This window comes from Puma concolor, chromosome E3, assembly GCF_028749965.1.
Source record: "Puma concolor isolate L17-30 chromosome E3, mPumCon1.1.hap2, whole genome shotgun sequence".
In the NCBI taxonomy this organism is placed as follows: Eukaryota; Metazoa; Chordata; class Mammalia; order Carnivora; family Felidae; genus Puma; species Puma concolor.
The window spans coordinates 19,201,060-19,227,989 of NC_141682.1; the positions used below are offsets into that span (position 1 = coordinate 19,201,060).

Sequence of the window (26,930 nt, forward strand, 5' to 3'; positions counted from 1 at the left end):
CGTGCTCTGGAAAGAGTCCCGCCCAGCGGGCCAGAACATTTATTATTTAGTGCTTTTATTGTGCCTGTCCCAGGCTAGGTACTGCTCTGAGCAAGTCCAGTCCCCCCCTTTATCTGTACGATAGAAAAAGCTGAGGGGCACAACAGGTGCATTGGGAGTGAGAAAACCAAGAGTCTAGCCAGGCTTTTTTTTTTTTTTTTTTTTCTCCCATAGATGGGCTGTGTGACCTTGGTCAAGTGTCAGAACCTCTCTGAGCCTCAGTTGTACACACACAAAGTCCCATTCCCCGGGCTCAAATCCTAGTTCTGTCACTCAGTAGCCAGGAGAAGTTGTGCAAGCGACTCATCTCCTCTTAGGATGAGGACAGGGCCAGGAGCAGGGCTGCTAGGATTAGGGCATGAGAAGGGTCTAAAGCACAGTTCCTATGTGGTGCCTTGTAAGTACTGTGATATTCATTCCTAGTTGTTCCGGTTATATATTTTTAAATTCTTTTTTTAATGTTTATTTTTGAGAGACAGGGGGAGGGGAGGGGCAGAGAGAGGGGGAGACAGAGAATCCCGAGCAGGCTCTGTGCTGTCAGCACAGAACCGGATGTGGGGCTTGAACTCACGAACTGTGAGATCATGACCTGAGCCAGAATCAGGGTTCGGAGGCCTAACTGACTGAGCCACTCAGGCACCCCTCATGAGCCCTTATTCTATGCCAGGTAGTCTACATACCTTTCCTTCAACCATCACAAACCCTCTGAGGCTGTTAGGTGATCCCCGCTTTCCAGATGAGGAAGACTGAGGCACAATGAGGTCGACTGACTTGCCCAGGGTCACTGAGACACACGGTGGCAGACCTAGAATTCAAACCTAGATCTTGCCTGGCCTAAAATTCTTTTCCAACCAGGTCAGGATTCTTTTCTATCTCTACAGTGGAAATAATGATTGCTGCCACTCAGGTCTGCTGTTAGGATTCAGGAAGATAAAGTCTGGGAAGAGGCCTTGACTAATGGCTGCTCTCGCTCTGGTTACCTCAACTTCTTATTCCCCCAGGGTAACTACTTGAGCAAAGGCCTTCAATTTTCCTGAGAAGGAGGCTGAGGACCTCCTCTTAGTCTCTGCGAGGCAATATTGTCTGATGTCCATAGGAGGGGCTGAAAGTCCAAGATCAAAATCGGAGCTGCCAGATTCCGTTCCCACGCCCGAGCCCAGGCCCGCCCAGGCTTCCTTCATCTCCGGGGTGTTCAGTGGGTCTCAGGTCTCCCGCCCAGCCCATGACGACTGAGAGTACATCATCTTTTTGTCTCCTTCCCAGGGGCAGAGCAAAACTCCATGCGATCATATCTGACACCCCCAGCTTTGAACTTCAGGGAGAAGGAGACCTTATGGCTATTTGACTTTTCTGAAGTCATTTTCTCCCTGCCTCCAATAGGGAGGGCAGAGGTGGCCTTGGCAGAGTGGGGTGCCTACATCACCCATCTTATTGGTGGTCTTACGGCGAGCAGGCCCAGTGCACTGTCCACCATCCTGCATAATGTATGAGCCCCCGGTAGGAACAGAATACCATCGGCAGTGAGTCTGACCACTGCAGGCCACGGACGTGTCCAGAGGCCTTGCCAAGGCTGACGTCTCTCTTGGCAGGAAATGAACAGAGGGCGGGAGTGGGTGTCACCTGAGACCTTTCCTGGGGCTGGGGTGGGGACTGGCCTCATCTTGGGCCTTGGGGTTTTGCAAAGAAGATGGGGCAGACAAGAAGACAGTCCCAAGAAGGCAATCTGCCCCTGACTTAGAATCAGCAATGTGACACTGGGGACAGCTAGCCCCCTGTCTTCTGGGCTTGAAGCTCCCACTGAGAGGGCTGGGGAGGGCGGGGGGGGGGGGCGGTGCTGGGCGGGACTCTGTCAGTGTGGTTGAAGGTGAGAAGGGAGATTTGGGAACCAGGGACACAGACCCTGGTGATTTCTGTGGCTGCCTTGTGGTGCAGGAGATCCCCAGGGGCAGCAGTGTGGCAAGGTACTTCAGGGTGGACAACATGGACAAAAGTAGGAACACGGTGCCACTGCTTTCAGGGGAACATGCCCAGATACAGTAATCATGGAGGAAGTCTGTGGCCTCCATGGGGGAGGCGTGCTTCCGTGAGTGTGCACGAGCGCAAGCATTGTTTGCGTAGAACCAGAAAGGTCAGGAATGAAAAGTGGGAGGCCCGAGTGGCTTGAGAGCCAAAGGAGGTAGGGCATCTGGATAACAACACTTCATTGGTGGATGGCATTGGATTTGATTCATTCACAGAATCAGTGAGTACTCACTCGAGGCCCCCAAGACCACAGGAACTGCCAGGGCTTGGGATATGGGGATGAATCAGACCCAGGCACTCGCCATCTAACCGGGGAGCAAAGTGGAGAATTCAAATAGCTTGTCATCAGTGCTGGGACAGCGGTGCATATATGGTGCCATAAGCAGCCACCTCCCCGTGAGGTTGGCAGGAAGACCTCCCTGAGGCAGAGGCTGGAAGGATGAGGGAACTCTTCAGAGGGAAACAGGGGAAGGGTGTTCTAGGCAGAGGGAACAGCATCTGCAAATGTGTGGAGCTGTGAGACCCTCTGCACTGGTTCAGGAAGCTTGAACAGGTCCTATGGTAGAAATTTGGAAGAATGATTACATATTGTTATTTAGTTATGGTTTTACAGATTATCTGATTCCCCTCCCCTAGTAGAATGTAAGCAACATGAGGGCAGGAAATTTGTCAGCTTTATTCTCTGCTAGAGTCCCAGAGCCTAGATATGCTGTGAATGAACAAACGGAAGACAAAAGGGGCCCAGAGTGGATGATGTTGTCAGCTAAGCACTTGGGCTTTATCCTGGAGTCGGCTGGGGAGCCTCCGGAGGTTTAAAATAGAAAAGGGACATGGTCTGGGGTGCCTGGGTGTCTCAGTCAGTTAAGCGTCCAACTCTTGATTTCCCTGCAGGTCAAGATCTCACCGCTCATGAGTTTGAGCCACGCATCAGGCTCTCTGTTGTTAGCACGGAGCCCGGCTGGGATCCTGTCCCCTCTCTCTTTGTCCCTCCTCCACCCATTCTCTCTCTCCCTCTTTCTCAGAATAAATAAACTTTAAAAAAGAGACAAAAGACCTTTTTTTATTTTTTAATGTTTATTTTTATATTTGAGAGAGAGAGAGAGAGAGAGAGAGCACAGGCAGGGGAGGGGCAGAGAGAGAAAGAGACCCTGAGACAGAACCCAAAGCAGGCTCCAAGCTGTCAGGAGAGAGCCCGACTGGAGGCTCGAACCCAGAGCCATGAGATCATGACCTGGGCCGAAGCCTGACGCTTAACCAACTGAGCCCCCCAGCCCCCCGGAAAAGGGACAAGATCTGATGTGGGTGGGAGGAAATCACTCTGACAATTATGTGAAGTTTAAAGAGACCCGCTGAAGTCTTAAATTAGGACACTGTCAATAGAAATGGGTGCGGCCAAGTTGGGGAAAAAAAAAAAAAGAATAGCGGTATACAGTTAACAAGTAGCTTTGATTTTTACAACATCCCCGTAAGGCAGGCGTTTCCCGGTTTTACAGACTCAGCGAGGCTCAGTGACTTGGCCGAAGTCACACAGCACGCTGCTGGTGTAGCCCCGGGTGTCAGTCTTTTCTTTGCAGCGCCGCCGGACGCCGCACAAGATGGGGGTCCGACTGCGGCAGGTGGCAGCGGGAAATCGCCACTTCCGTTCAGTAACGGCGGGAAAACCTGGTCGACCATGGCTACGAGGAGCTGGTGACCGCAGAGGATCTGACCGGAGAAGAACGGCTGGGAGAAGGAATTTGGGTCTCGGCGGCCGCCGTAGGAGCGGCGCTCGGATCCCCATGGCAACGGCAAGAAGCAGCGGGAGCTTCTGGGCGGTGCTGCCGCCGCGGCGGATTGGATGAGAGCGGCGCGGAATCCGTGAAACGCCCGCGGCCCCGCGGGTGCAGGTGCTGGGGACCTGCGGACGGAGGGGGCCGGGGTGTGGGGACAGTCAAGGGTGTGGCCAGGGCCAGGCTGGGGCCTGCGAGGGGGGCGCCGCCCCGAATCCCCCGGACCCCCGACCCCACTGTCCCGACCAGTAGCCATCGTTCGGCCTCAGTTTCTCCAAACTGGGCGGGGGGTATCGGGCACCCCAGTCCAATGGCCCCTCTCAGCCTCTGAGACCCAGGACTTTCTCTCCTCTGCAGCTCCTGGACTGACCGGCGCTGTCCTGCCCCATGGACGTGAGTCCTAGGCCCCTTACCCTTTCCCGGAGGGACCCCCTAAGTGCCTTAAACTCGCCCTGACTTTTTGCCTGCCTTCGAGCCCGGACTGGACAGGGGGCTCTGTACCCAACGTAGACCCTTCGAGCTCCGGAGGAGAGCTGTGAGACAGTGCCGGGAATAGACTTCCCACGGAGCGCACATTCCCGCGCTTCTTGGCAAGATGAGATGCTTGCCAAGTAATCAAGGAGAAGAGGCATCCCAGGCTGGGGGAGCAGCTCGGGCAGAGCCTCGGGGGTGGGAGAGAGGGTAGGCGTTTGGGGAGCTGCTGGGACTTCAGTATGGCTGGAGTGGAGAGGAGGAGGAGGGAGGCTGAGGTGGGCAGGGCTAGCTCAGGGCTTTGTCACCGAGATAAGAAGTTTGGACTGAGTCACTGGGAGCCATTGAAGGACTGGAAGGAAAGGACAGATACACAACACAGCTGGGATGGGAAGGGGCAGAATTGCGGGTTGGAAGACAGTCAGCGGCCAGTAATGTGGCCTAAGGGACAGTAAAGTAGTACAGAGGAATCAGAGACAATAGATATGTTATGGAGAGGCATTCTGAGAGGAAGAGCAACACATCTTGGAACATTCTAGAATGATCAACAAGTACCGATGGTGCTGAAACGGGGGCGACAGAGGAAGGTCACATTTGGGGAACAGGACAGTGTAGTCCCAATGACTCTCTCCCCAGCATCTGATGGCTGTTCCTCCCCTCTTCCCAGCCACCTCCGGTGTCCCTCCTGGTATTTTTGCCTTCCTGCAGCCCCTCCCACCTCCTTGTCACCCCTTCCTCCTGTGCTTGTCCAGGCCTCCTCTAGCCCGTGGAACCCAACCCCGGCTCCCGTCAGCAGTCCCTCCCTGCTGCTCCCCATCCCCGCCGTCGTCTTCATCGCTGTGGGCATCTATTTGTTGCTGCTCGGTGTAGTGCTGCTGATGAGACACTGCCTGCTGGTGAGGGGCCTGGTGGAGGCTGAAGGGTGGGCTCTGGGGAAGAGGAGGCGGTCAGTCGGTGCCCTCATCTGCAGGCCCTTACTCTGAGGCTCCTTTGCCATTTAGTCCCCGCATCTGTACCTATCACGGTCCCTCCTTTCCTGTCCCCCCCGCATGCCACCTGGCCCGGATCCTGAGCCCTTTCCATCTCCTAGGCCCAGGGCTGCTGCACGGACTGCAGCTCCCCCTGCAGGAAGCAAGGTGCTTCCCGGCCCCAGGACTGTTGCTGGACCTGTGCGGAAGCCTGCGACTTCCCTCTGCCCAGCCCTGCCCGCTGCCTGGATGCCTGCTGCCCCCAGCCCACCGAAGCTGTGAGTTCTTGTCCTGTCCCTGGCTCCCCGAGCCCCGACCTGGGCGCGCTCTGTGCGTTTTTGTGTTGTTGTTGTTCAACAACGTTGATTGCTGAGCACCTGCTCTAGGCCAGGCCCCGTTCAGGGTCCTGGCTCAGTGGGAGACAGCCCAAGACACCATAAACAGCACATCACATACTTTTCTGGTGCTGAAAACTACTTTGAGAGAAGAAAACAGGGTGGCAGCCGGAGAAAGGTGAGTACCATGTAGGGCACACAATGGCTTCCGAAAACGGAACTATAAACGACCCCTCTCACTGCTCCTTCTGTTCACTGAGTGAGCACTACATTCCAGACAGTGTGCCACTTTTACTGGCATTATTATTTTCTCAGCAACCCTGAGAGCTGGGTATTTTTTAAACATTTATTTATTTTTGAGAGAGAGAGAGAGAGAGAGAGAGAGAGAACGAGTAGGGGAGGGGCAGAAAGAGCCGGAGACACAGAATCCGAAGCAGGCTCCAGGATCCAAGCTGTCAGCACAGAGCCCGACATGGGGCTCGAACTCACGGACTGCAAAATCATGACCTGAGCCGAAGTGAGACGCTCAACTGAGCCACCCAGGCGCCCCTGGGTATTATTTTTAATGTTTATTTATTTTGAGAGAGAGAGAGAGAGAGAGAGAGAGAGAGAGAGAATCCCAAGCAGGCTCTGCATTGTCAGCACAGACCCTGACGTGGGGCTCGATCTCATGAATCATGAAATCATGACTTAGCTGAAATCAAGAGTCAGACGCTTAAACGACTAAGCCACCCAGGTGCCCCAAGAGCGCTGGGTATTTTTTTTTTAAATTTTTTTTTTTTTTTTCAACGTTTATTTATTTTTGGGACAGAGAGAGACAGAGCATGAACGGGGGAGGGGCAGAGAGAGAGGGAGACACAGAATCGGAAACAGGCTCCAGGCTCCGAGCCATCAGCCCAGAGCCCGACGCGGGGCTCGAACTCACGGACCGCGAGATCGTGACCTGGCTGAAGTCGGACGCCCAACCGACTGCGCCACCCAGGCGCCCCTAGCGCTGGGTATTTTTAAAAAGCTATATAGTACTGATTATGAAAAGCATTGATTACAGTGTGCGTGTCGAAAAACATAGAAAGTACAAGTCACTTTATAAACCAGCTCCATAACCAAGGTTGCTACATTTTGTGTACGTCCCTCATATACTAATATGCAGTACTATTCCTGCTATATCATGCCATTATTTGGTAAAGATGGGGTCATACCACACAAACTGTTTCATCACAACTGCTACTTGCCCTTTTTACCTGGAAATCACACCTTGACCCCCTAGCTATGCCTGTGTGTGTAGATAGTTAAGTATTTTTATCCTGTTTTTGCAGGGGGACAAGTTGCCTCCGGGAGGTTCGGTCAGAGTCTTGCAGAGCAAATCGCTCCATTGTGTGTTGAAACAGAATCCTCAGGGAGGAGCCTTGCTCCCAGAGGCCAGGCCATTTTTGTCTTTGTGGGTTTTACGATGTTAAATGTAACTGACCACCTTCCTATTTGGGGCTCAGATTTAGACAGCAAAGCTCTTGCCTTTGAAGTGGTGACCTTCCCCAGGAGGAAAGAGGGAGGATAAAAGACCCAGCAAACTCCCAACTTGTGCGGACCTTAGTTGGTTAAATTCCTGGGAGAAGTTGTGAGTTTTGAAATAAATTATGAGGCAAGGGGCTCTCCTTCAAATAATCTGCTTTTGGTTTCTGAGGGGTAGCCGGGAGAGGAGCCAAGGACTGGCGGGGGAGGGAGGTTGCCCTTTGCCCCTTCTGTCAGTCTGGGCCTTTCCTCCCTGGTCAGACCCGTGAGGATGGAGTGAGGAATTCTGGACCTGGAGACCTCAGGGCCTGATCTTTCCGGCTTCAGCCAGAGCCAGGAAGGAAGGATTCTAGAATGACACAGAGCAGGGCGGGATCATTCTGTCCTTGAGCCGTCTCTGTACGGAGTATAGTAAAGTGTCTGTTCTTCAGTTTCCTTATAGTAACAAGGACCACAAATATTACAAAGCTCTTGCCTACTTTATAGCTGTCCGAAACTGAGGCTTACAGAGGCTTGAGTGAGTCACCTGAGGCCTAGGCCAGGACACAAACCCAGGTGTCTTTTCCTTTCTGGGACAAACCTGCCTGCTCTGCTTCTTTCACAAGCATGTGGCAAGGATCTCATTCATTCACTCATTCATTTATTCATTCACTTATGTATTCACCTACCAAAGATTTATGGAGTCACTGTTGAAGCCCTGTGCCAGGCCCTAGGGGCTCAGCAAAACAAGCTGGACACGGTCCCGGCCGCACAGGGCTTCTATTCGAATGAAGGGCAGAGAAGAAAAAGTAGGCAGTTATGCTAGACCATGAGAAATGAAGTCATACAGCGCAATGGTTGGTTCTCAGCCCTGTGTGTGATCAGAGGCACATATGAGACATAGAAAACCACGCGTCCAGGCCCCACAGTCAGTAGGTCTGGGATGGGATTGGAGTTTGTGAATTAAAAAAAATTTTTTTAAATGTTTATTTATTTTTGAGAGAGAGAGAGAGAGAGAGTGCGAACAGGGGAGGGGCAGAGAGAGGGACAGATGATGTGAAGCAGGCTCTGCGCTGACAGCAGAGAGCCCGACGTGAGGCTCGAACACATGAACCGTGAGATCATGACCTGAGCCAAAGTCAGACTGCTCAACCGATTGAACCACCCAAGTGCCCTGGATTTCGTGCATTTTTAACTAATTAATTAATTAATTAAACAAACCCTGGGGCACATCAGGGTTAAGAACTGTTGTTCAGGGCAGTGCCTGGGTGGCTCAGTCTGTTGGGCGGCCGACTCTTGATCTCCGTTCAGTTCTTTTTTTTTTTTTTTTAATGTTTATTTTATTTATTTTTTTAAATTTTTATTTATTTTTGAGAGAGAGAGAGACAGAATTCGAGTGGAGGAGAGCCAGAGATAGAGGGAGACACAGAAGCCGAAGCAGGCTCCGGGCTCCGAACTATAGGCACAGAGCCCAACACGGGGCTCGAACTCTCAGACCAGGAGATCACGACCTGCGGCAAAGTCGGCACGCCCGCCTCCCCCCACCCCCGCCCCCGGTTTGCCTCCATGCTGCGCACGGAGCCTATTTAAAAACCTGGGGGAGGGGCGCCTGGGTGGCGCAGTCGGTTAAGCGTCCGACTTCAGCCAGGTCACGATCTCGCGGTCCGTGAGTTCGAGCCCCGCGTCGGGCTCTGGGCTGATGGCTCAGAGCCTGGAGCCTGTTTCCGATTCTGTGTCTCCCTCTCTCTCTGCCCCTCCCCCGTTCATGCTCTGTCTCTCTCTGTCCCAAAAAATAAAATAAAAAACGTTGAAAAAAAAAATTTAAAAAAAAAAAAATAAAAACCTGGGGGAGAGATCGGGGACAAGAATATCTGCCTGCCATTGAGTGTTCACTGTGTACCAGGCATTGTCCTTGCCGCCATGAGCCTATGAAGGAGGCACATTTGGATGAGAAAACTGAGGCTCGAATCATGAATTAGCCAAACCTGGGCCTGAATTCGATTCACATCCGGGCCTGAGCTCTAACCACTAAAGATGGCTGGCCTTCCCAAAATCAAAGTGAGAGAAATAGAAGCGGAAAGAGCCTAACACACAAGGGTTAATGGTCTTGTGGCATTCTTGCTTAATGTACTGAAGTAGCAGATTCCTTCGAGAAGCCACATGGCTGCTTGTGAGAGTCGAGAAATCCATTAGACAGTTATAAATGACTAGCTGTAAACCCTTCCAGTGGACAGAGCCCAGAAATACTTTTCATACCCTCTCCTCTGAGCTGATGGCAACGGAGCGTCTCTCAGCCACCGGTCCTGTGTAGGGAGTGACGGTGTGGTCCTCCAAAAACCCACAGAGCCCGCTTCATGCCCAGACTGGGACTCCCCAGGGAGGCCCCAAACCACCCCAGCATCAAACACAAGGGAACCACTTCAATCTCCCTTCCACCATGACACCTCTAGCCTTCTTCTTGAGAGACAATTCTGCTGGCACTACACCAGCCCAGTTCAGACCCCTGTCCTTGCAGCGGGCAGATCCCCTCCCCTCACCGCAGCCCCTACTGATATCTGATCTCACCAGTCATCTGACACCGCACCCCCAAACCTCAGCTGTTTGAAAGGTCATTCCCCTATTCCTGGCTTGGCCTGGTGTCTGATTGAGCTGTGCAACTGTGACTGTCACTAGCTCTGCCTCAGGCCTCCAGGAGCCAATCTCCTGTCACATCCTGGGTGTGTCCCACCCCAGCCACTTGGCCTGACTCCAGTCCATGCATGAAGCAGTCACAGATCACCCTTGTCACAGGGCAGGAAGGGAGACATAGGACAGTTCTCCGTTCTTGTCACCAAGGACATGCTGTTCCTAGTTCCCAAGAGACAGACCCTTCTGATTTCCTTGAAGCCCTCTTCTTTCTTCTTTGCCCAAAGAGGGGGAAATGATTTGATTTATCCACTCATTCAACATTCATTTGTTTCTCGCATACCTACTGAGCACGAGTACCCGTGCTAGGCCAGTGGTGACATGAGATAAACTGTCCCTGTCCCAGCAGACCCAGAAGGAAGCTGGTATTCCTGGCATTGGTGTTGAGGGGTATCCCCCTCTCTAAGCCTCCATTGCCTCTTTTGTAAAGAGGCCCCCTGTGCAAGGTTCTGGTACATAAAAGAGAGGTGACTCTGTGTGAAACACTAAAAAATTTTCTTAGATCTGTACATTACCATTCTCAAAGACAATTGAGATTTTTTAAAAGTCATTCATGAATACAGTCTGTGCCTTGCATGGAGTAGGCGCTCAGAAATGATGAACGAGATCCTGCAATCTGGTCTCATGCCAAGGAAGAAATTCACAAAACCAAGTCATTTTCATCATGGACAGAAAATGTGTGCTTTCCCCGGTCTCCTGGCTTGGAATTGAATGAGGCCACAAGGATATAGTAGAATCATCTTGGAGCTGAACATTGGGACTTAATCAAACAGGATTATTTGGTCCTCAGTCTCCTTGTCTATTAAATAGGAAGAAGGAAAGAACCGCCTGAACTCAGTTGTTTGGAACACTGCCTCCTTGCTGATTTAATAGCACAGGGAATTGATTTGTTCCCAAGAATGGTAGACGGTACCCTCTGTTCTACTGGGCAAATGGGACTCTCCAGGCCTCTCTGTTCCCTTCTCCCCTGAGAGGGAAACAGCGTAGGGCACTGGTCACCCTTCCTCCTGCCCACCGCCCTCACCCCTTTCTCCTCTCCCTCAGGGTTGGGCCTCTCGCTGCCCTCGCTGCTGCCCACTCTGCGACTGTGCCTGTGCGTGCCAACTTCCTGACTGCCAGAGCCTCAACTGTCTCTGCTTTGAGATCAAGCTCCGATGAGGACCCGGAGTCCTTGCCCTTTGGGGAGCGACCAACCTCCTGGGCCCACATGTCCCTTTCCCTGAGGGGCCACTGGACACCTTTCTCTAGGCCACTGGAACCACAAATGGCCTGCCCAGCTCATCAGCCCGGGAACCAGCTGTGGAGAGCCTGGCTTCCTGCAGAGCAGGACTCAGAGAGCCCTTGGCCCGCTGGACTGCAACCCCTTTGGGGGGCCAGGAGGGAGAGGGGCTAGTGCTCTGGCAGGTGCCCCTCCCCGCCTCTCCTCCTCCCCACATAAACTGTTAAAATTGAAGGTGAGGGTGGGAGACACTGCTCACCACAGACCACATTATGGGACAAACTTGAGCCTTGAGCGTCAGGATATAGGGGTACCACAACCACACCTTGTCCACGGACTCTTGGTTATTTTGAGGTGAGTGTAGTGCCTGCAGCTGCTCTCCCGCCAAAAGCTTGGTCTCCTGAGAATCACAACAGCCATCATCAGGGCCCAGAGGGGAGGGGGTTGAGAAGGAGGCAGAGAGGGCCACAGATCTGAGTCCCCTTTCCTCTCCTTCCCTCCCCACAGATCCCTGGCAAAGATTGATTTCTCTTGACAACCTTTGAGGGCCTCAGGCTGGATTTCCAAGGAAGAAATTTCCTCAGATGGACGGGTGAGTGGGCAGGGGCCCTCCCCCTGCCCCCCAACTAGGGCAGGCCCAGAGCTTCCTCCCCCTTCTCTCACTTTAGGCCCCACGCTGGCCTGAATGTCAGGGGCTTCAGGTTTCCCTAAATATAGGACCCTGCCAGGGGATCCGTGGCAAGGAAAGGGCAGGGGTCACCGGAGAAGGTTGGGGACATTGGCTGGGGGGAGGGCAGGAGCTGCCTTATAACCCAGCCCAGGAGCGGCCTGGCTCACTCGCTGCTGACCAGGCTCTGCCCGCTCCTTCAACCTCCTCGCAGGTGGGCGCCAGCAGGACGCTGCAGGGTTGGGGTTGGGCCTAAGGGGTCCAGATTAAGAGGGGAGGCTTGGCTGGTAGGATGAGGGACTCGGAATGTATCTGGGGGCTGACCGGCTAGGGACAGGTTTGAGTCTGGAGGGGGAAGTCAGGTCCCAGGGAGACGTTTGCGCGGGGACTCTGGCGCTGCATCTCCAGACTCGCTGGGGCGAGCGGCGGCCGGCCGGTTCCGCCGCAGTCTGGCTGTGGATGGCGGCGGGGGCCGCAGGCGGGTCCGCGCCGGCCCGGGCGGAGAGGGCGTGCGCACGCACGGCGAGGCCGGTCCCCCGCGGCCGCGAGCCCGACCCGGGCAGCTGGGGCGCCTACACCGGCGCGGGCGGGCCACCCGGAACAGCTGCCGCCCGGCCTCCGCCCCCCCCCCCCCCCCCCCGCCGTGCCGCCGCCCTGTCGTGTTCCTCCCGGGGCAGCCACTCGCCGCCCTTTCCCCCCCGCCGCTCTTCCGCCTGGGCTGGTGACCCAGGGAGGGGCGGCCCCGCGCGCCAGAGCCCGCAAGTCGAGCCTGCAGGCGAGGCCGGCAGACGCCCAACCTCCGGGTTCTGTCACAGTGTGACACACGCTGCATCAGCGCAGGCCGGAAGCTGGGGCTGCCCCGCGGCCGCGCGGCTGGGCCTAGACCGGGAGGCTGAGCCTCCGTCCTTTCAGGCTCTTGCACCCACTTGCCCCCACCTCCCTTCCCATCTCCTCCGGGGCCCCTAATCGGCTGAGTCACGGCTCCCCAGAACGCGCCAACTGGGGGGAGAAGGGAGACGGCGGGTGGGGGGGTGGAGAGCCCAGGCAACCCGAAGGATGTGGCCCGAGTCACGTCCTAGGGGGCCGGGGGGTGAGGGGGGAGGGGCAAGGATCGTGTTCTCGTAGCGCTGGCCCCGCCCAAGCGCCGCCTCCGGGCTTCGCCTTTCGGGGGCGGCCTCTCCACCGTTCCTCTCCTGCAATTGGACGCCAGCGCTCTCCCGGCCCCCTTCAAGGGAAAAAACCCGGCGGAGGCTGGCGCGGTGCCTTTATAAGCCCGGCGCCACCTCCTTGCTTCCCGCCCCCTGCGCCGCCCCCTCCGGAGCTGAGTAGGCTGCGTTCCGCTTGGAACGCGCCGCAGAACCAGGGTGCTGGTGACGACTGCCGCGTTCGCTCCCTCAGTCCGCTCGCCGGCCCGTCGCCCTCCACCGCCGCACCCCGCAAACCCGCCCCCTCCCGTGCCAGGTGAGCTCCCCTCGCCGTGTGCGAAGGTCAGGGACCCTGGAGAAGGATCCTGGGGGCAGTGGCCGGTCGGGTCGGAGCCCACCCCCATTCCCCCGTCCCAGCATCTCCCCCCGCCCCACTACCTCCCACATACATGCTCCCAGCCCGGACTCCTCAACCCTCTTCAGCTTGAGTTTCCTTGGTTTGCTGCGCAATGCAGCGACTACGCGCGCTGAGTCATGGCGGAGGAGGAAGCAGGACGAGATGAAGAGCCATTCCTTTTCTCCTTTTCTTGCTGGGATCCCAGGTGCAAAGGATTACGGCCCCTTTGCCTCTGCGGTGATCCTAAGAGGCAGCGAGGGGGTGGGGGCCAGCCCGTATACTCTCAGGGTTTCCGAAAGCGTGTTGGTCCCTGCCCTGGGAGGTGGGACCCCCCCTGGCGAGGAGGGGAAACCCCTTGGAAGCGCGTGCTGCTCAGTTAACACTTTCCGTGCCTTTACTTATCTGGTGACCTTGATTGTGAGCCTGGAACAGCTGCAGCTGTGCGGGCAGACAGGAGCATTTTCAGGGGAAGGGGTGGGGCCGCTCGCCTCTCTACAATTCTCTTACCCTGTATGAGCAATGAGATCGGTAAACCTTACCCCGTTCCTCCCCCTTGGGCTGGGCTTCCTCTGCTGCCCTTTCCTGGGCTTCCCGTTACCCTCCTGCCCTTTTTTCTAACACCCTTTTCCTAAGGCCCTCCCCCAACCCTGGGAGGAGAAGCTTGACCTTGGGATGTCCTTGAGGCTTTGGAGCCTGGGCTGGCCCTGGAATCTTGGGTGGATCCCGTACAGCAGTCAGAAGATCTGGGTTCTAGTCTCAGCTCTGGCCCTTGGTTTCTGTGGGACTTGAAGCCCAGAGCTTTCCCTTCTCTGGGTCCTTCTGTTGGGCCCTCTGCCTGATGTGCGACCTCTAAATTCTAAAATACTCCGGTTCGGTTCTGCTTCTAGGCAAGGTGACCCCATGGCAGAGCGCAAGCCAGAAGGGTCCAGCTTCTACATGACCTGTCTTTCCATGTCTCTGGCCTATTGCTTTACCACAGATGCCAGTACGCAACCCCACCCTAAGGTGGGAAACACCTAGCAACAAACAAAGTTAGGGAAGGTACAGGAGGCAGGCCTAGTACAGGGAAGTTGGGTGTAGGGGAGGCTTGGGCACAGGAAGTGCCCCAAGACCTGCCCAGTGTGGACTAGGGGAGGTAGGGAACCTTTGTCCTGACCTCCAGGCAAGGGGCCCTGCTTGTGGGGAGACCATGGGAAGACCCAGCTAACCATTCCTCCCCTGTCTGCCTCCTTTGGCCAGGAACTGACCGGCACCATGCCCTACCAATACCCAGCGCTGACCCCAGAGCAGAAGAAGGAGCTCTCTGACATCGCTCACCGCATTGTGGCTCCGGGCAAGGGCATCCTGGCTGCAGATGAGTCCACTGGTACGGGCAGGACACAGTGGGAGGAGGGCCCAGGGTTGAGGGTGACAGGCTGATCCTCTTATTTTTATACGATATCCCCTCCTAGGGAGCATTGCCAAGCGGCTGCAGTCCATCGGCACCGAGAACACGGAGGAGAACCGGCGCTTCTACCGCCAGCTGCTGCTGACTGCCGACGACCGTGTGAATCCCTGCATTGGGGGTGTCATCCTCTTCCATGAGACACTGTACCAGAAGACGGACGATGGCCGCCCCTTCCCCCAAGTCATCAAATCCAAGGGCGGTGTTGTGGGCATCAAGGTGAGGGGGCTGGGTCTCAGGATATGAGATGGATCTCGGGGAAAGAAATCAGAGTGGCCGGCCGGGGTGGGGGTGGACATTGGGTTGGGAGCCTGGAGACGTGAGTGGAGTCTGCCCCAGGCCACCTCCGAAGCATGTGTGAGAAAAGCCAGAAACGTATGGGAACTGCTTGGCTTCTTTTTCTTTTCTTTTTTTAATATTTTAGTTAAGTAATCTCTATACCCGGTGTGGGGCTCGAACTCACAACCCCAAGATCGAGAGTCACATGCTCCCCCGACTGAGCCAGACAGGTACCCCTGCCTGGCACTTTTCATCCTCGTAACTCCAAGAGCAAGGCGTTCCCCTTGTACAGACTAAGACCCAGAAGCTCAAGGCAGTGAAGTGTTTGGCTCGCAGAGTTAGTAAGTGGTGGCAGTCCAGGTTTTGTCCAGTAACCTCCCTGTGTATCTTCCTTCCTAGGCCCAGGTATTGTAACTAACTGAAAACATTTGCAAACCGTGAGGTATCACTTAAGATTAAGTAAAGTGAGGGGCGCCTGGGTGGCGCAGTCAGTTAAGCGTCCGACTTCAGCCAGGTCACGATCTCGCGGTCCGTGAGTTCGAGCCCCGTGTCAGGCTCTGGGCTGATGGCTCGGAGCCTGGAGCCTGTTTCCGATTCTGTGTCTCCCTCTCTCTCTGCCCCTCCCCCTCTCTCTGCCCCTCCCCCGTTCATGCTCTGTCTCTCTCTGTCCCAAAAATAAATAAAAAACGTTGAAAAAAAAAAAATTTTTAAAAAGATTAAGTAAAGTGAGGGGCAGAGTGGAGTACTAGAGGTCACTCCTCCTATCTTATGTTGTTGCTGCCCCCCCCACCCCAACAGGTGGACAAGGGTGTGGTACCCCTGGCAGGAACGAACGGCGAGACTACCACCCAAGGTGAGAACCGTTGCCTGCCCTACAGACTGACTCACCCAGGCCACCAGCCCTCTGGGTGCCGAGGTTGAGTGGGGAGCCGCCTGCCCCCTCCTCTGCTGTGCTCTGACGATTCTGTTCCCTCTCCAGGGCTGGATGGGCTGTCTGAGCGCTGTGCCCAGTACAAGAAGGACGGAGCCGACTTTGCCAAGTGGCGCTGTGTGCTGAAGATTGGGGAACACACCCCCTCAGCCCTTGCCATCATGGAAAACGCCAACGTGCTGGCCCGTTATGCCAGCATCTGCCAGCAGGTGGGCCTCCAGTTCCCCAGCAGGCCACCTCCTACCTCATTTGGTTCCAGAGTGTCAGCTAGCCTGCCACCCATCTGCCAGTATACGTACCTCCCCCAGCGCAGTTGTTCTGGATCTTCCCCAAGCATCAGGCTCAGGCCTGTGGAGGACACTCGGGGGTTCTGTGAGCAGAGGAGCAGAATAGGGATTGTGTGGGTGTCTTGGAGGAGATGCCTGTTCCCTACAGTCTGCTGAGGGCCGTGAGGCCATGAGTCTCTGTCATCATGGAGATAAGATCTTGGCTGATAGCTGTGGAGAGCTATGGGTGGGCTTCAGCTTAGAAGGCCTCATGGCCACCCTGTCCCTCACCCCACAGAATGGCATCGTGCCCATCGTGGAGCCCGAGATCCTCCCTGATGGGGACCATGACTTGAAGCGCTGTCAGTACGTAACCGAGAAGGTAAGTTCCCTGCCTGCCTGGGCAGTGTGGTGGATAGGCGACTGGGCCAAGGGCTGTAGGACTGACCCCTGTTCCCCCCGCCTCGATCGCAACCGACTTTGGCCCTGCTCTGCTCTAGGTGCTGGCTGCTGTCTACAAGGCTCTGAGTGACCACCACATCTACCTGGAAGGCACTTTGCTGAAGCCCAATATGGTAACCCCAGGCCACGCCTGCACCCATAAATACTCTCATGAGGAGATTGCCATGGCAACTGTCACAGCTCTGCGCCGCACGGTGCCCCCCGCTGTCACTGGTGAGACCCACATCCTCATCTTGACCTCTGGGAGGTAGATGAACTGTGCCCACAATCTTTACGCCCATTTGGTCTGACTTCCAGCTCAGCTTCTAGGGGCTCCTACCAAGCCCTGAGTCTCTGACTATATCTGCTTCCCCCCCTTCACCCCTTGTTCTACAGGGATCACCTTCCTGTCTGGAGGCCAGAGTGAGGAGGAGGCATCCATCAACCTCAACGCCATCAACAAATGCCCCCTGCTGAAGCCGTGGGCCCTGACCTTCTCCTATGGCCGAGCCCTGCAGGCTTCTGCCCTGAAGGCCTGGGGTGGAAAGAAGGAGAACCTGAAGGCTGCCCAGGAGGAGTATGTCAAGCGAGCCCTGGTAAGGATGGGGGCAAGAGGCGGGCGGGGTGCCGGGGCGGACGGGATTCTGATGAGACCTCACTCTGGCTCCTCTCCCCTCTTAGGCCAACAGCCTCGCTTGCCAAGGAAAGTACACCCCAAGTGGTCAGGCTGGGGCTGCAGCCAGCGAGTCTCTCTTCATCTCTAACCATGCCTACTAAGCGGAGATGTCCTAAGGCTGCCCCCTCAACACTCCAGGCCCCGTCCCCTCCCACACTCACTCTGGAGGAGGGGACTTCACCCAGGGCTCCAGGCTGCTCTTTCCCATCACTTTTGCCTCCCATGTGACATTGGTGTGTGGTGTTGTCTGTATATGCTAACTCCACTGCTCTTTCCAGCCCACTGCCAATAAACATCTATTTAAGGGGGAGTGTGCCGTCCGTGTCTGGTGTTCAGGACCGGGGAGGGCCAGGGGAGGTGGCAGAGCCTAGAAGAAGAAAGATCCCTTGTTTCCTGTTCTTCCTTCCTGGGCAGGAGAAAGGTGAATGGGTTGGGAGAGGACCTTCCTGCTTTGTTTTATGCTTGCCCAGGGCTTCAAGAGGAGAGCTCGTGAAATTTTCTCCCTACCATCAAGCTCCCCATCTGCTTTTACCAGCAGCACCTGATAAGGCTCACAGTTGGGGGGAGTATGTGTTAGGCTCATCTCACTTTTAGACCCAGAACTCACAGGTGCACAAGGCCCCTGTGACAAAAACAGCCACTAACCTAAGCCAACATTTCCTGAGTGGTATGAGCCAGGTGACAACGACACGACACCACGCAAGTGATCTGTATGAGTGGGTGTTGTTATTCCCATCTCCCGCTTAAGTCCGTGCTGCCTGAGGTTGCACTTTTTTGATGAAGACAAGATTATTAATGCCTATGTCCTTAATCTGTACTGTTGAGCTTGTCTGTTTTCCCATCTCAACAGGAGATGGGATTAGAACTGGTTTCTTAATTAATCTTCCTTGGACCATGGAACCGCCTGAAGAACCTGGAATTTATTCCAACAACCCCCCTCAACAACACAGATTGTTCAGCCCCCTCAACAACACAGGGCGCAGGTTCCAGGTTAAGAACTGGGCCAAAGTAGCTGCTGCGTTCCGTGAAGCCAGAATGAAGGCCCCGTACTTAATGCCTCTGCCACACCTTGAACCCTTTCCCAGTCACCCAGGTTGGGCTGTAGCAGTAACTGCATCAGGTCTCTTGAGCTGTTAAAGGCCCTAGCTCTAACCAGGGATCTTAGTGAGTCCTGCCACTTCCTGAATTTCCCTCTGGGCCCTTTACTGTCTGAGCTCCCTTCTGGAGGGAAAAAAATAACCTTGACTTTTGTGATCTCTCTGGACCTACTGAATTCCTGTAGTGATGTGCATAGAACTGACTTAACCTAGGACTTTTTAGGAGTTTAAGAACTTGGTCATTTCCTTCAGTGCACATCTGCATCTATTACCTACATACAAAACCAACCCCACTCCCAGTGCCTCTCTAAACTTTGGCCTCGCTTCTGTGCCTAGCCTCACTCAATTCTCTGAAACAAAGTCTTAAGGAAAGCAAATAAAAATTGAAGGTCAACAGAAGATAGCAAAAAGGAGTTTTCAAAAGGGAGCAGCATGTGCAAAGTCTCAGACACCAAGTATGCTCACAGACCAGTCACTTCCCCAAATACCAGTGGTGGGGGTGGGGGTGGGCTTTTTATACTAACGGTGAAATCCAAATTCCAGAACGTGTGATAGGTGGAGATACTAGAACTGATTCCTTTAAAAAAAAAAAAAAAAAAAAAAAGGAATAAAACTTGCAGGCAACAGGAAGCAACTGAAGGGTGTCGGGGGGTACTGTTCTGGAATTGGGGAGGTCATTTTGACTGAGGCCCAGACTCGGTGTGGGCAAGGTGGACTCCTTTCTGCCTCTAACTTCGGAGGTCCTCTACGGCAGAGATTTCTCTGGGGCCACGGAAAGAGATTTGGACAGGATTCTTCCAGCCACTGAACAAATGTTTAGGTATGCCTACTGTGCCAGGCCTCGTTCTAAGCACCAGGGCTGCAAGGGTGACCCTCAGGGATGGGTAGGCCGACTCAAACAGGTAAATAAAAGCGTGTCACAAAATTACACGGCGGCCCCGCGGCTCAGCTTGCTTCCCTAACGGAGATGGGAGTGGGGCGGACTGAGGTGTCCATCAGCTCGCAAGAGGCGGTTCCGCCGGGCCCCCGGTGACCTCCGCCCGCACGCTGCCCACATCCGCTTCCTTCGGCTCATCCCTACTCCTCTGCTCCGAGAGGTGGGGGTAAGGGCGCGGCGCGCGAGGGGGAAGGTGTGTATGACGCCACATCCGGCGCGCGACGGAACTGGTCTCCCTTTGCTTCCGCGGCGGGGCCGGAAGTAGAAGCGGCGGTGGCGGCGGCCCAAAGCGGAGGGAAGGAGGAAGGCAGGCAGGGAGTCCGGGAGCCGGGGCCGGAGTCGCGGCGGCGGTAATAGGCTGAGACCCCTCTAGGCCACCGTCCCGAGCGCGGGATCGCGGGGTTCGGCGGGAGTTAGCGGGGAGCGGCCAGGACCGTGGGACGCTGGGGGTCCCGGGGCCGATGTGAGGGGAGGCGGGGAGGGGGGGGGGCCGGGCCAGCTCCAGAATTTAGTTGCCTCCCCACCCCCACCCCCCCGCTCCCCCTACGGACGCTCTGATCCACGGACTCGTCTTCTCGTTCCTCAGGAGACCCCTGTGCGGTGCGGAGGGGGCGGCGGCCCCGGCTCTGACCCGCGCCGGGGGCGGGTGGTGGGCCATGGCGGAGATCAGCGACCTGGACCGGCAGATCGAGCAACTGCGGCGCTGCGAGCTCATCAAAGAGAGCGAAGTCAAGGCCCTGTGCGCTAAGGCCAGGTGAGCCTGGTGGCCCCGCTGCCCAAGGGGGTTCCGGTCTGGGGCAAAGCCAGTGAGAACTTGGGGCCTGGATCATCCTGGCATCTTTCCCAGAGAGGAGCAGAATAGGGCCACTTCCCTCGAGCAACCAGCCTGTTGGGAGAAGACAGACCTGGATAAAGACACCGAAAGTATGAAGTGACGCGTTTTCAGTGGCGTTAGAGAGTCATAAGATACTTAGGAAGCTCACGGAAACAACTTTACCTGCCGGAGGAACAGATGTTTCTTGGAGGAACTGAACTTTGGGGATAAGCCCAACCCTTGAGTTCTGTGGGAAGTAGGATGATGTAGTGGTTAGGAGCTCAGGCTTTGGAATGTGATGGTTCTAGGTTGGGAGGTGAGCTCTGCCACTTACTGGCTGTGTTGGTGATCTTGAGGTCCCTGACAGTTTCTTCATTTGTAGACTGGGGATAATAGTACTTACTATGATGGCTGTGACGGGTCAGTAAGTTGGTACGTGGGGTGGGCTTAGCATAGTTCCTTGGTACAACGTAAGTGCTCACTAATCCTTAGGTGTTACTGTTGTTACCGTGTAGGAAGAGGGCATTGCTGATATGGACTGAAGTCATCAGGGAAGGCTTCTAAGAGAAGGTGGCCTGGAAGGATGAAAATCATTTGGCTGGCTGATGGGAGCAGGGCCAGGGAGGAAGGACATTTGTAGTAGGATGAGGGCAGGAGTGGAGGCCCCGAGATGTGTGGGCACCAGCAAGGAGACCACTTAAACCTGCCTCCCCTAAGGTACTGTTTGCAGCTTGCACCGTGCCGGAGAATTGTAGGGAAAGAGCCAGGAGAACCACCGTACGTTTGTTGAACAGCAGGCCCACGGTTCCACAACAGGCCTCGTACTGGCAAGGAACTTCCGTCTTCCTCACAGCAGTTTTGTGAGGTCAGGACTATTTGCTCCATTTAACGTGACTCCTGGAGGCCTGATGACTTGACTGAGGTCACCCAGAGAGAACGTGGCGGAGCTAGGTTCTGAACTTGTGGCTCTCAGACTCTTGCTTGGTTTTACTTCACACAGACAGACTCATAGCAGTGAGACGAGGCCTGTTTGGTGAACAGGCAAGGCCCTTTTTTGTCTTGACTGTGTTTTGCCGTTTGAAGAAAATTTCCCTGACTGGAAGAGCCCCAAGATGTTTTTAGTCATCCCTGTTCTCTCTGTCTTGAGTGGCATTTTTAGGAACTTAAACCAACTGTTGCCTGGCACTGTTCTTTTTCCTGTTAGACTCATCTTGCCCAGAGGGCCTGAATTGATTCGGTGGTGAGGATAGCTAATGCTCGAATAGCACGGTGGAGTTTTCAGAATAACAGAGAGGTAATTTATTCCGTCTCCATTGCTCTTGGCAGCAGCCCTGTGGCTTCGTGAGGTCAAGCGTGAGTGTTTCACAGAAGAGGAAACTGAGTCTCTGAAAAGATAATGTCTTGCCTGCAGTTTCACAGCTCGTTGGAGGGGAGGTTCATTTTGGATCCAGATCTTTCACTGTACTCCATGCTCATTGACAGCCAAGCAGAGACACTTAAACTGTGTACAAAGCACTGGGGAGCTATAGAGGACTGAGGAGTGGGAGAGTCCCATCCAGCCGAAACTGAGAAGGGCCTGGGAGGTACTGGGCTGAGGCCCAAGTTGGCCAGTATTATCTTGGGCCCATTCTGAAGGGGGAACAACTCTTGCACCTGGCCATGGCCTCCTGGAGACCCACCAGGGGCCCAGCCAAGGCTGAAAGTGTTAGGAACCTCCCTTTGCTCACAGGGTACATAGTCTCAAACCCTTGGAACTAGAGAGGCCTGAAGTGTGTGGACTGAACTCAGTCCTACTAAAAATACCAGTACAGGAAAAGAGCAGAGGGTTTGAATCCGGTGGTTTTCAATATGAGTCCCAGCTTCGTCACCTATAAACAATGTAATCCTGGTCAAGTCTCTCCATCTCTCCAAGTCTTTGAAGTCCTTACGGAGCTCAGATGAGATTCTGCATCTGTAGGGACAGGGGCTGGCACTTTGGCAGGCATTTTCTAAAGGTAGCATTCGTTGTGGAAGTAAAGGTGGGCGGGTGTGACCCCTGAGAGGGCGGATGATGTGCTGTGAGTGACAGAGCTGGGCTTGGAGGCTGGGCCCGGAATCTGTGGATGAGGCCGGCACAGATTCATAGGAGATTGGGCTCCTGAGTTCAGTTCATTCACTCTCCAGCTTCGTGACCGTGATCCTGCCCCCTTTTTTCTCTAAGCCTTGGTTTTTCTGTCGAGGAGGAAAAGAACCTCCCTGAGTCCATTGGGGAGGTCATCATAAGCAGTTGATGTGGAACAGTGTTTCACGCCAGGTGCGTTCCTAGCGGGAGGGCCTGGTTGTTGGATGGCCGCTCGATCACTGCCAGTGCCTTCCCCCGAACGTCCCCCCATTCCCAGAAAGCCAAGCAAACGCACTTCCCTCAAGCCACCTTTTTCATAGAGAGCATCTTCAGGGCCATAGGTGAAAGCATCCGTTCTCGGAGCTCAGGGAGCTGCTTGTCTCCTAGGAGGAGGCTGGCAGAAAAAGGCCAGTGCCTGGGCGCCCCCCACACCAGAGTAGCTAGGTGGCAGCGCCAGGCTGCCTGAATTAAATCCCACCTGTATGACCGTGGCCAGTTTATTCCCCTGAGCAGTGGGTGTCACCACAGTGCCCGCCTTGGGGGGTGGCCGTTGGGTTTGTGTCATCGACACCAAGCTCTTACTACGGTCCTGGGGTGTGGCGTGAACTGGAGTGGTCACTGCTGCCATCATCACCAAGGGTGAAATCTGGAAACGTGGCACCGCTTACTTCGCTGTGTGTGTGTAGCTGACAGAGTGGTTTCACGTCACGCGCTCTCGAGTAGTAGTAGACTCCACTGCAGGGAGGAACGAAAGAACAAAGTTGTCACTCCCTCTAAATAAGGCAAAAGCGCATCACTTTGATGGTGTGTTGATCACTGGGTGCCTTTGGACAGTCTGGGGAAAGCCTCCGTGACGGGCGGAGAGGAGGCTCAGCCGGGGACACGGTCTCGGAGCGCTCCAGGCCAAGGGAGCAGCATGAGCAGAGAGCTCTGCGTGGAGAGCGGGTCTGTTCTCTGGAACGAGCACTGGATGTGGGAAAGAGGGCAACAGGGGGGGTCAGGGCTTGAAAGGCCACTGTCTCCTTGGAAAGGCTTTGAATGCCGCAGCAAGAGTTTGGGCTCTGGCCTCTTGGCCTTGGGGAGGCCTGCGGTCAGCCCATCCTGGGGATATTGCACACCTCACTCCTGCCCCCTAGAGGTTCAAGGCCCACCTCAGATCCTCCCTTCCAAAAGATGAGGAAATGGGCTGGGCTGAGCTGGGCTGGCCTGGCTGTGGTGACCCTGGTCTTCTCCCATCCCCAGAGAGATCTTGGTAGAGGAGAGCAACGTACAGAGGGTGGACTCGCCAGTCACAGTGAGTACCGCGTGTCCTCCCAGAGCCTAGGCACATGGCCGTTCCCCTTAATCTTGTGGGCTACAGAGGTCTGCCCCTCATCCCTGAGAGCCCGGAAAGTCCCGTGTGTCCCTCTCCCATCTTCAAGGGAGCTTTGCTATACGAAATGGATGTTACAGGAAGGGTCTTTTGAGCTGATGGGGGGATACTCTTGGTCAGGGCAGAAGGACTCTGAATCTGGTGAGTGATTCTACCCCACACATTTCTGTGTATTCTGTGTCATTAGTAGCTTTATTCCGGGTTCCTTGAGGGAAACACGGAGAGGAAGGGGCCAGGTGCTCCAGAAGCTACAGGCCTAGCTCGAGAGACCTAGTTTTAGCTCTTGCCCACAGAACAGCTGGCACTCAGTGCGGGATGCGGGGTGATTCCAGAGCAGACGAAGTCCGGGTAGGAGAGTAGATTGGTGGCCCTGAGAGGTTGAGGTTTAGCTGGGAGCGATAAGGAGCTACTAAAGCGGCGGGTGTTCTGAAGGGCAGCCCCTGGAGGCGGAGGCTCTCCGGCTGTGCGAGTTCCGACCCAGCTCTCCTCACTTCCTAGGTATGCGGCGACATCCACGGGCAATTCTATGACCTCAAGGAGCTGTTCAGAGTGAGTGTGGGGAGACTCTGGGACAGGTGACCTGGGGGGTGACTGGAAGACCCCTTTAATTGAGAGTGGAAGCTTTGACTTGGGTGAGTGAGAGGCCTCCTGTTTGGTGGGCCCTCTGTGAAAGAAGGGCCTCAACTTGACCGGCACATGGGCTGCCACGGCGGGGGACAGGTGAGGATCAAGCAAACCCTTCTCCCCCCACTCCTCCCTCCCCAGGTGGGTGGCGACGTCCCTGAGACCAACTACCTCTTCATGGGGGACTTTGTGGATCGTGGTTTCTACAGCGTCGAAACGTTCCTCCTGCTGCTGGCACTTAAGGTGGGAACCTGGGCTTCCGGTGCCCACACCCGGGCCGCCTCCGGCCTGACCTGTGTCCTTCCTGCCCTCGTCTCCTTCTCCATCCACCCCCAGCTCTGAGCCGTCCTGCTGGTGTTCAGCTTGCCCAGGGATGGGCAGAGCAGCTTTCCTTGGCTCGGGGGCATCTGATGGGGTTCCTGGAGGAGAAGGCGGAGCTGCGCCATTGGAGGGGAGGGAATAGAGGCTCCCCGTGCTCGGAAAGTGGCAGGGTGTTGGGTTCACCTGGGTGCGGTATCCATCGGTAGTCCAGATGACAGAGCACCTGAGGGTCTCGGTAAGGACTTAGTGGTGAAAGGGGAACCGATACGTTGTAGTTGATGGGGAGGGGTCAGCCTCAAATCCCCTAGAGGAGGGACCGGGGCCTGTGAGGTTGGCAAGAGATGGCATGACTCTGGGCTGGGGTAGTGGTGAGGTGACAGGGCGGGCAAGTATGAGGAGATCTGGGAAGGGCCGGTGGGGCTGTGAGGGAGGGACAGAGCCCAGCCCCCAGCCCTGGATCGGTGGCCCCCTTCAGGTTCGCTATCCTGACCGAATCACCCTGATCCGGGGCAACCACGAAAGCCGCCAGATCACCCAGGTCTACGGCTTCTACGACGAGTGTCTGCGCAAATATGGCTCGGTGACCGTGTGGCGCTACTGCACTGAGATCTTTGACTACCTCAGCCTGTCGGCCATCATCGATGGCAAGGTGGGCCGGCTACCGGGTCCCGCGGGGATCGGACTCGCGGGGGAAGAGGCACTGGGCTCAGCCGGCCTTCACTCCTTTCTTGTCCCCCTGTAGATCTTCTGCGTGCATGGGGGCCTCTCCCCCTCTATCCAGACCCTGGACCAGATCCGGACGATTGACCGAAAGCAAGAAGTGCCCCATGACGGGCCCATGTGTGACCTGCTCTGGTCTGACCCTGAAGGTGAGGGCAGGCAGGCAGGGCAGGGTGGCTCTACCCTTAGTGTGGCAGGAGACTGAGGGGGTCTTGTAGCTAAAGCAAGCGCCTTGAAGAGACAGGCCAGGCGGGCTTAGGGAAGAGCAGAGTGGAGCTGGTCTTCACTGGTGTCTGCACTTGGCCGGCTTGCCCCCTGGCACCCTCAAAGAGGAGGAGGAGTGTGGGCAGCTGGTGCTCGTGAGCTCGGAGAGGGGATGGGTGTGTATTTCATCGCTCAGAGGCTTGTTTGGGACGAAATCATTGGCCCCCTGAACCTGAAGGGGCTTCTGCAGAGTTCACACTCCGAGAACGACAGCCCCACGAACGTCCCTCATTTTGTGGGGTTCCCCAGCTGGTACAGAGCAGAGCCAAGACTGAACGCCGAGTCTCCCAAGTACCAGTCCAGAGCTCCTGCTGTAACACGCACAGCCTCCGCCCCCTCACTGCCGTGCCCGCCTGCCTGGCCACTGCTCCCAGGGCGGCCAGGACAGCCCTTGTTGTCACCTGCTGGACCAATGTGGTCATTATAAGTGTCTTCTCTCGCTTTTGTGTGCACCTCTTTGGCCTGTAAGTCACATGGTCACTCTGGTTATGGGATAGCTCCAACCGTCAGAAAATTCTTTCTCCTTTGGAGCTGATTTTCTCCAGCATTTGCTGTCCTGTCTCCAGGATCCCCCAGAACACAGGCCGTGTGCTCTGGCCCCGTGGGGCTTGAGAGAGGGGGACAGGATGGTCTCTTTTGAAGGGCGGTGGGCACCAGAGAAACCTCGAGGACACCCTCTCCCCCCATCCCTACCTTCCTTTGCCTCAGACACAACAGGCTGGGGCGTGAGCCCCCGTGGGGCTGGCTACCTGTTTGGCAGTGACGTGGTGGCCCAGTTTAATGCAGCCAACGATATTGACATGATCTGTCGCGCCCACCAACTGGTGATGGAAGGTTATAAGTGGCACTTCAATGAGACTGTGCTCACTGTGTGGTCGGCTCCCAACTACTGCTACCGGTGAGCTGCCTGGGCCAGGGGGTGGGGGTGGGGGCCCGGGCTGACCCACTCCTCTCACACCACTGCCCTCCGCTTCTAGCTGTGGGAATGTGGCAGCCATCTTGGAGCTAGATGAGCATCTCCAGAAAGATTTCATCATCTTCGAGGCTGCGCCCCAAGAGACCCGGGGCATCCCCTCCAAGAAACCCGTGGCCGATTACTTCCTGTGATCCCTCCAGCCCCTCTGGCCCTCGGACCACTGTGACTCTGCCCTCTTCTCCAGACGGAGGCCGGGCGTTGGGGGGTTGTCTCGGCTCTGCTCTCCCCCCAGAGAGGGCACTTCGAGGGTGAGGACTTTCTCTGGAGACGCTTGGAGCTTCCGCTCCATGCTCCTCTCCTTTCTCCCCACTTGAACCATGATGTTTCCAATAATTTTTTGTTTTTCTTTTTTCCTTTTTTTTTTGTTTGTTTTTAGATAAAAAAATTTTGAGAGAAAGAAAAATTCTAATAAAAGGAGAAAAATGGTCTTTGGGTTTGTGTCAGACTCGATTGGTATTGAGC

The 26,930-nt window shown here is 55.6% G+C and overlaps 3 protein-coding genes across 8 annotated transcripts; all 3 read left to right on the top strand.

Annotated features, from left to right (window-relative positions):
• The first annotated feature begins 3,737 nt into the window (after positions 1–3,737).
• LOC147573017 (uncharacterized) lies at positions 3,738–11,589 on the top strand. Of its 5 annotated transcripts, none has more exons than XM_086692465.1 (6): positions 3,738–3,947; positions 4,188–4,223; positions 4,969–5,197; positions 5,392–5,547; positions 10,822–11,350; positions 11,504–11,589. In XM_086692465.1, the coding sequence occupies exons 3-5, from the start codon at positions 5,180–5,182 to the stop codon at positions 10,933–10,935; spliced, it is 288 nt and encodes a 95-aa protein (XP_086548591.1). In that variant the 5' UTR covers positions 3,738–3,947; positions 4,188–4,223; positions 4,969–5,179; the 3' UTR covers positions 10,936–11,350; positions 11,504–11,589. The 5 variants fall into 5 exon arrangements, with proteins under 5 accessions (XP_086548591.1, XP_086548587.1, XP_086548589.1 ...); XM_086692464.1 differs by having other exon boundaries at positions 3,871–3,947; positions 5,054–5,197; XM_086692461.1 differs by having other exon boundaries at positions 3,843–3,947; positions 4,188–5,197.
• A 131-nt stretch (positions 11,590–11,720) lies between these two features.
• ALDOA (aldolase, fructose-bisphosphate A) lies at positions 11,721–17,552 on the top strand. Of its 2 annotated transcripts, none has more exons than XM_086692458.1 (9): positions 11,721–11,877; positions 14,445–14,571; positions 14,657–14,868; positions 15,727–15,781; positions 15,908–16,068; positions 16,424–16,507; positions 16,626–16,800; positions 16,963–17,162; positions 17,248–17,552. In XM_086692458.1, exons 2-9 carry the CDS (start codon positions 14,460–14,462, stop codon positions 17,341–17,343), a joined length of 1,095 nt encoding a protein of 364 aa, XP_086548584.1. In that variant the 5' UTR covers positions 11,721–11,877; positions 14,445–14,459; the 3' UTR covers positions 17,344–17,552. The 2 variants fall into 2 exon arrangements, with proteins under 2 accessions (XP_086548584.1, XP_086548585.1); XM_086692459.1 differs by lacking the exon at positions 11,721–11,877 and adding an exon at positions 12,965–13,124.
• A 1,955-nt stretch (positions 17,553–19,507) lies between these two features.
• Positions 19,508–26,894, top strand: PPP4C (protein phosphatase 4 catalytic subunit). Its single transcript, XM_025920122.2, has 9 exons — positions 19,508–19,626; positions 19,863–20,030; positions 23,434–23,485; positions 24,062–24,112; positions 24,329–24,430; positions 24,984–25,157; positions 25,251–25,377; positions 26,201–26,390; positions 26,470–26,894. Exons 2-9 carry the CDS (start codon positions 19,933–19,935, stop codon positions 26,597–26,599), a joined length of 924 nt encoding a protein of 307 aa, XP_025775907.1. The 5' UTR covers positions 19,508–19,626; positions 19,863–19,932; the 3' UTR covers positions 26,600–26,894.
• The last annotated feature ends 36 nt before the right edge of the window (positions 26,895–26,930 follow it).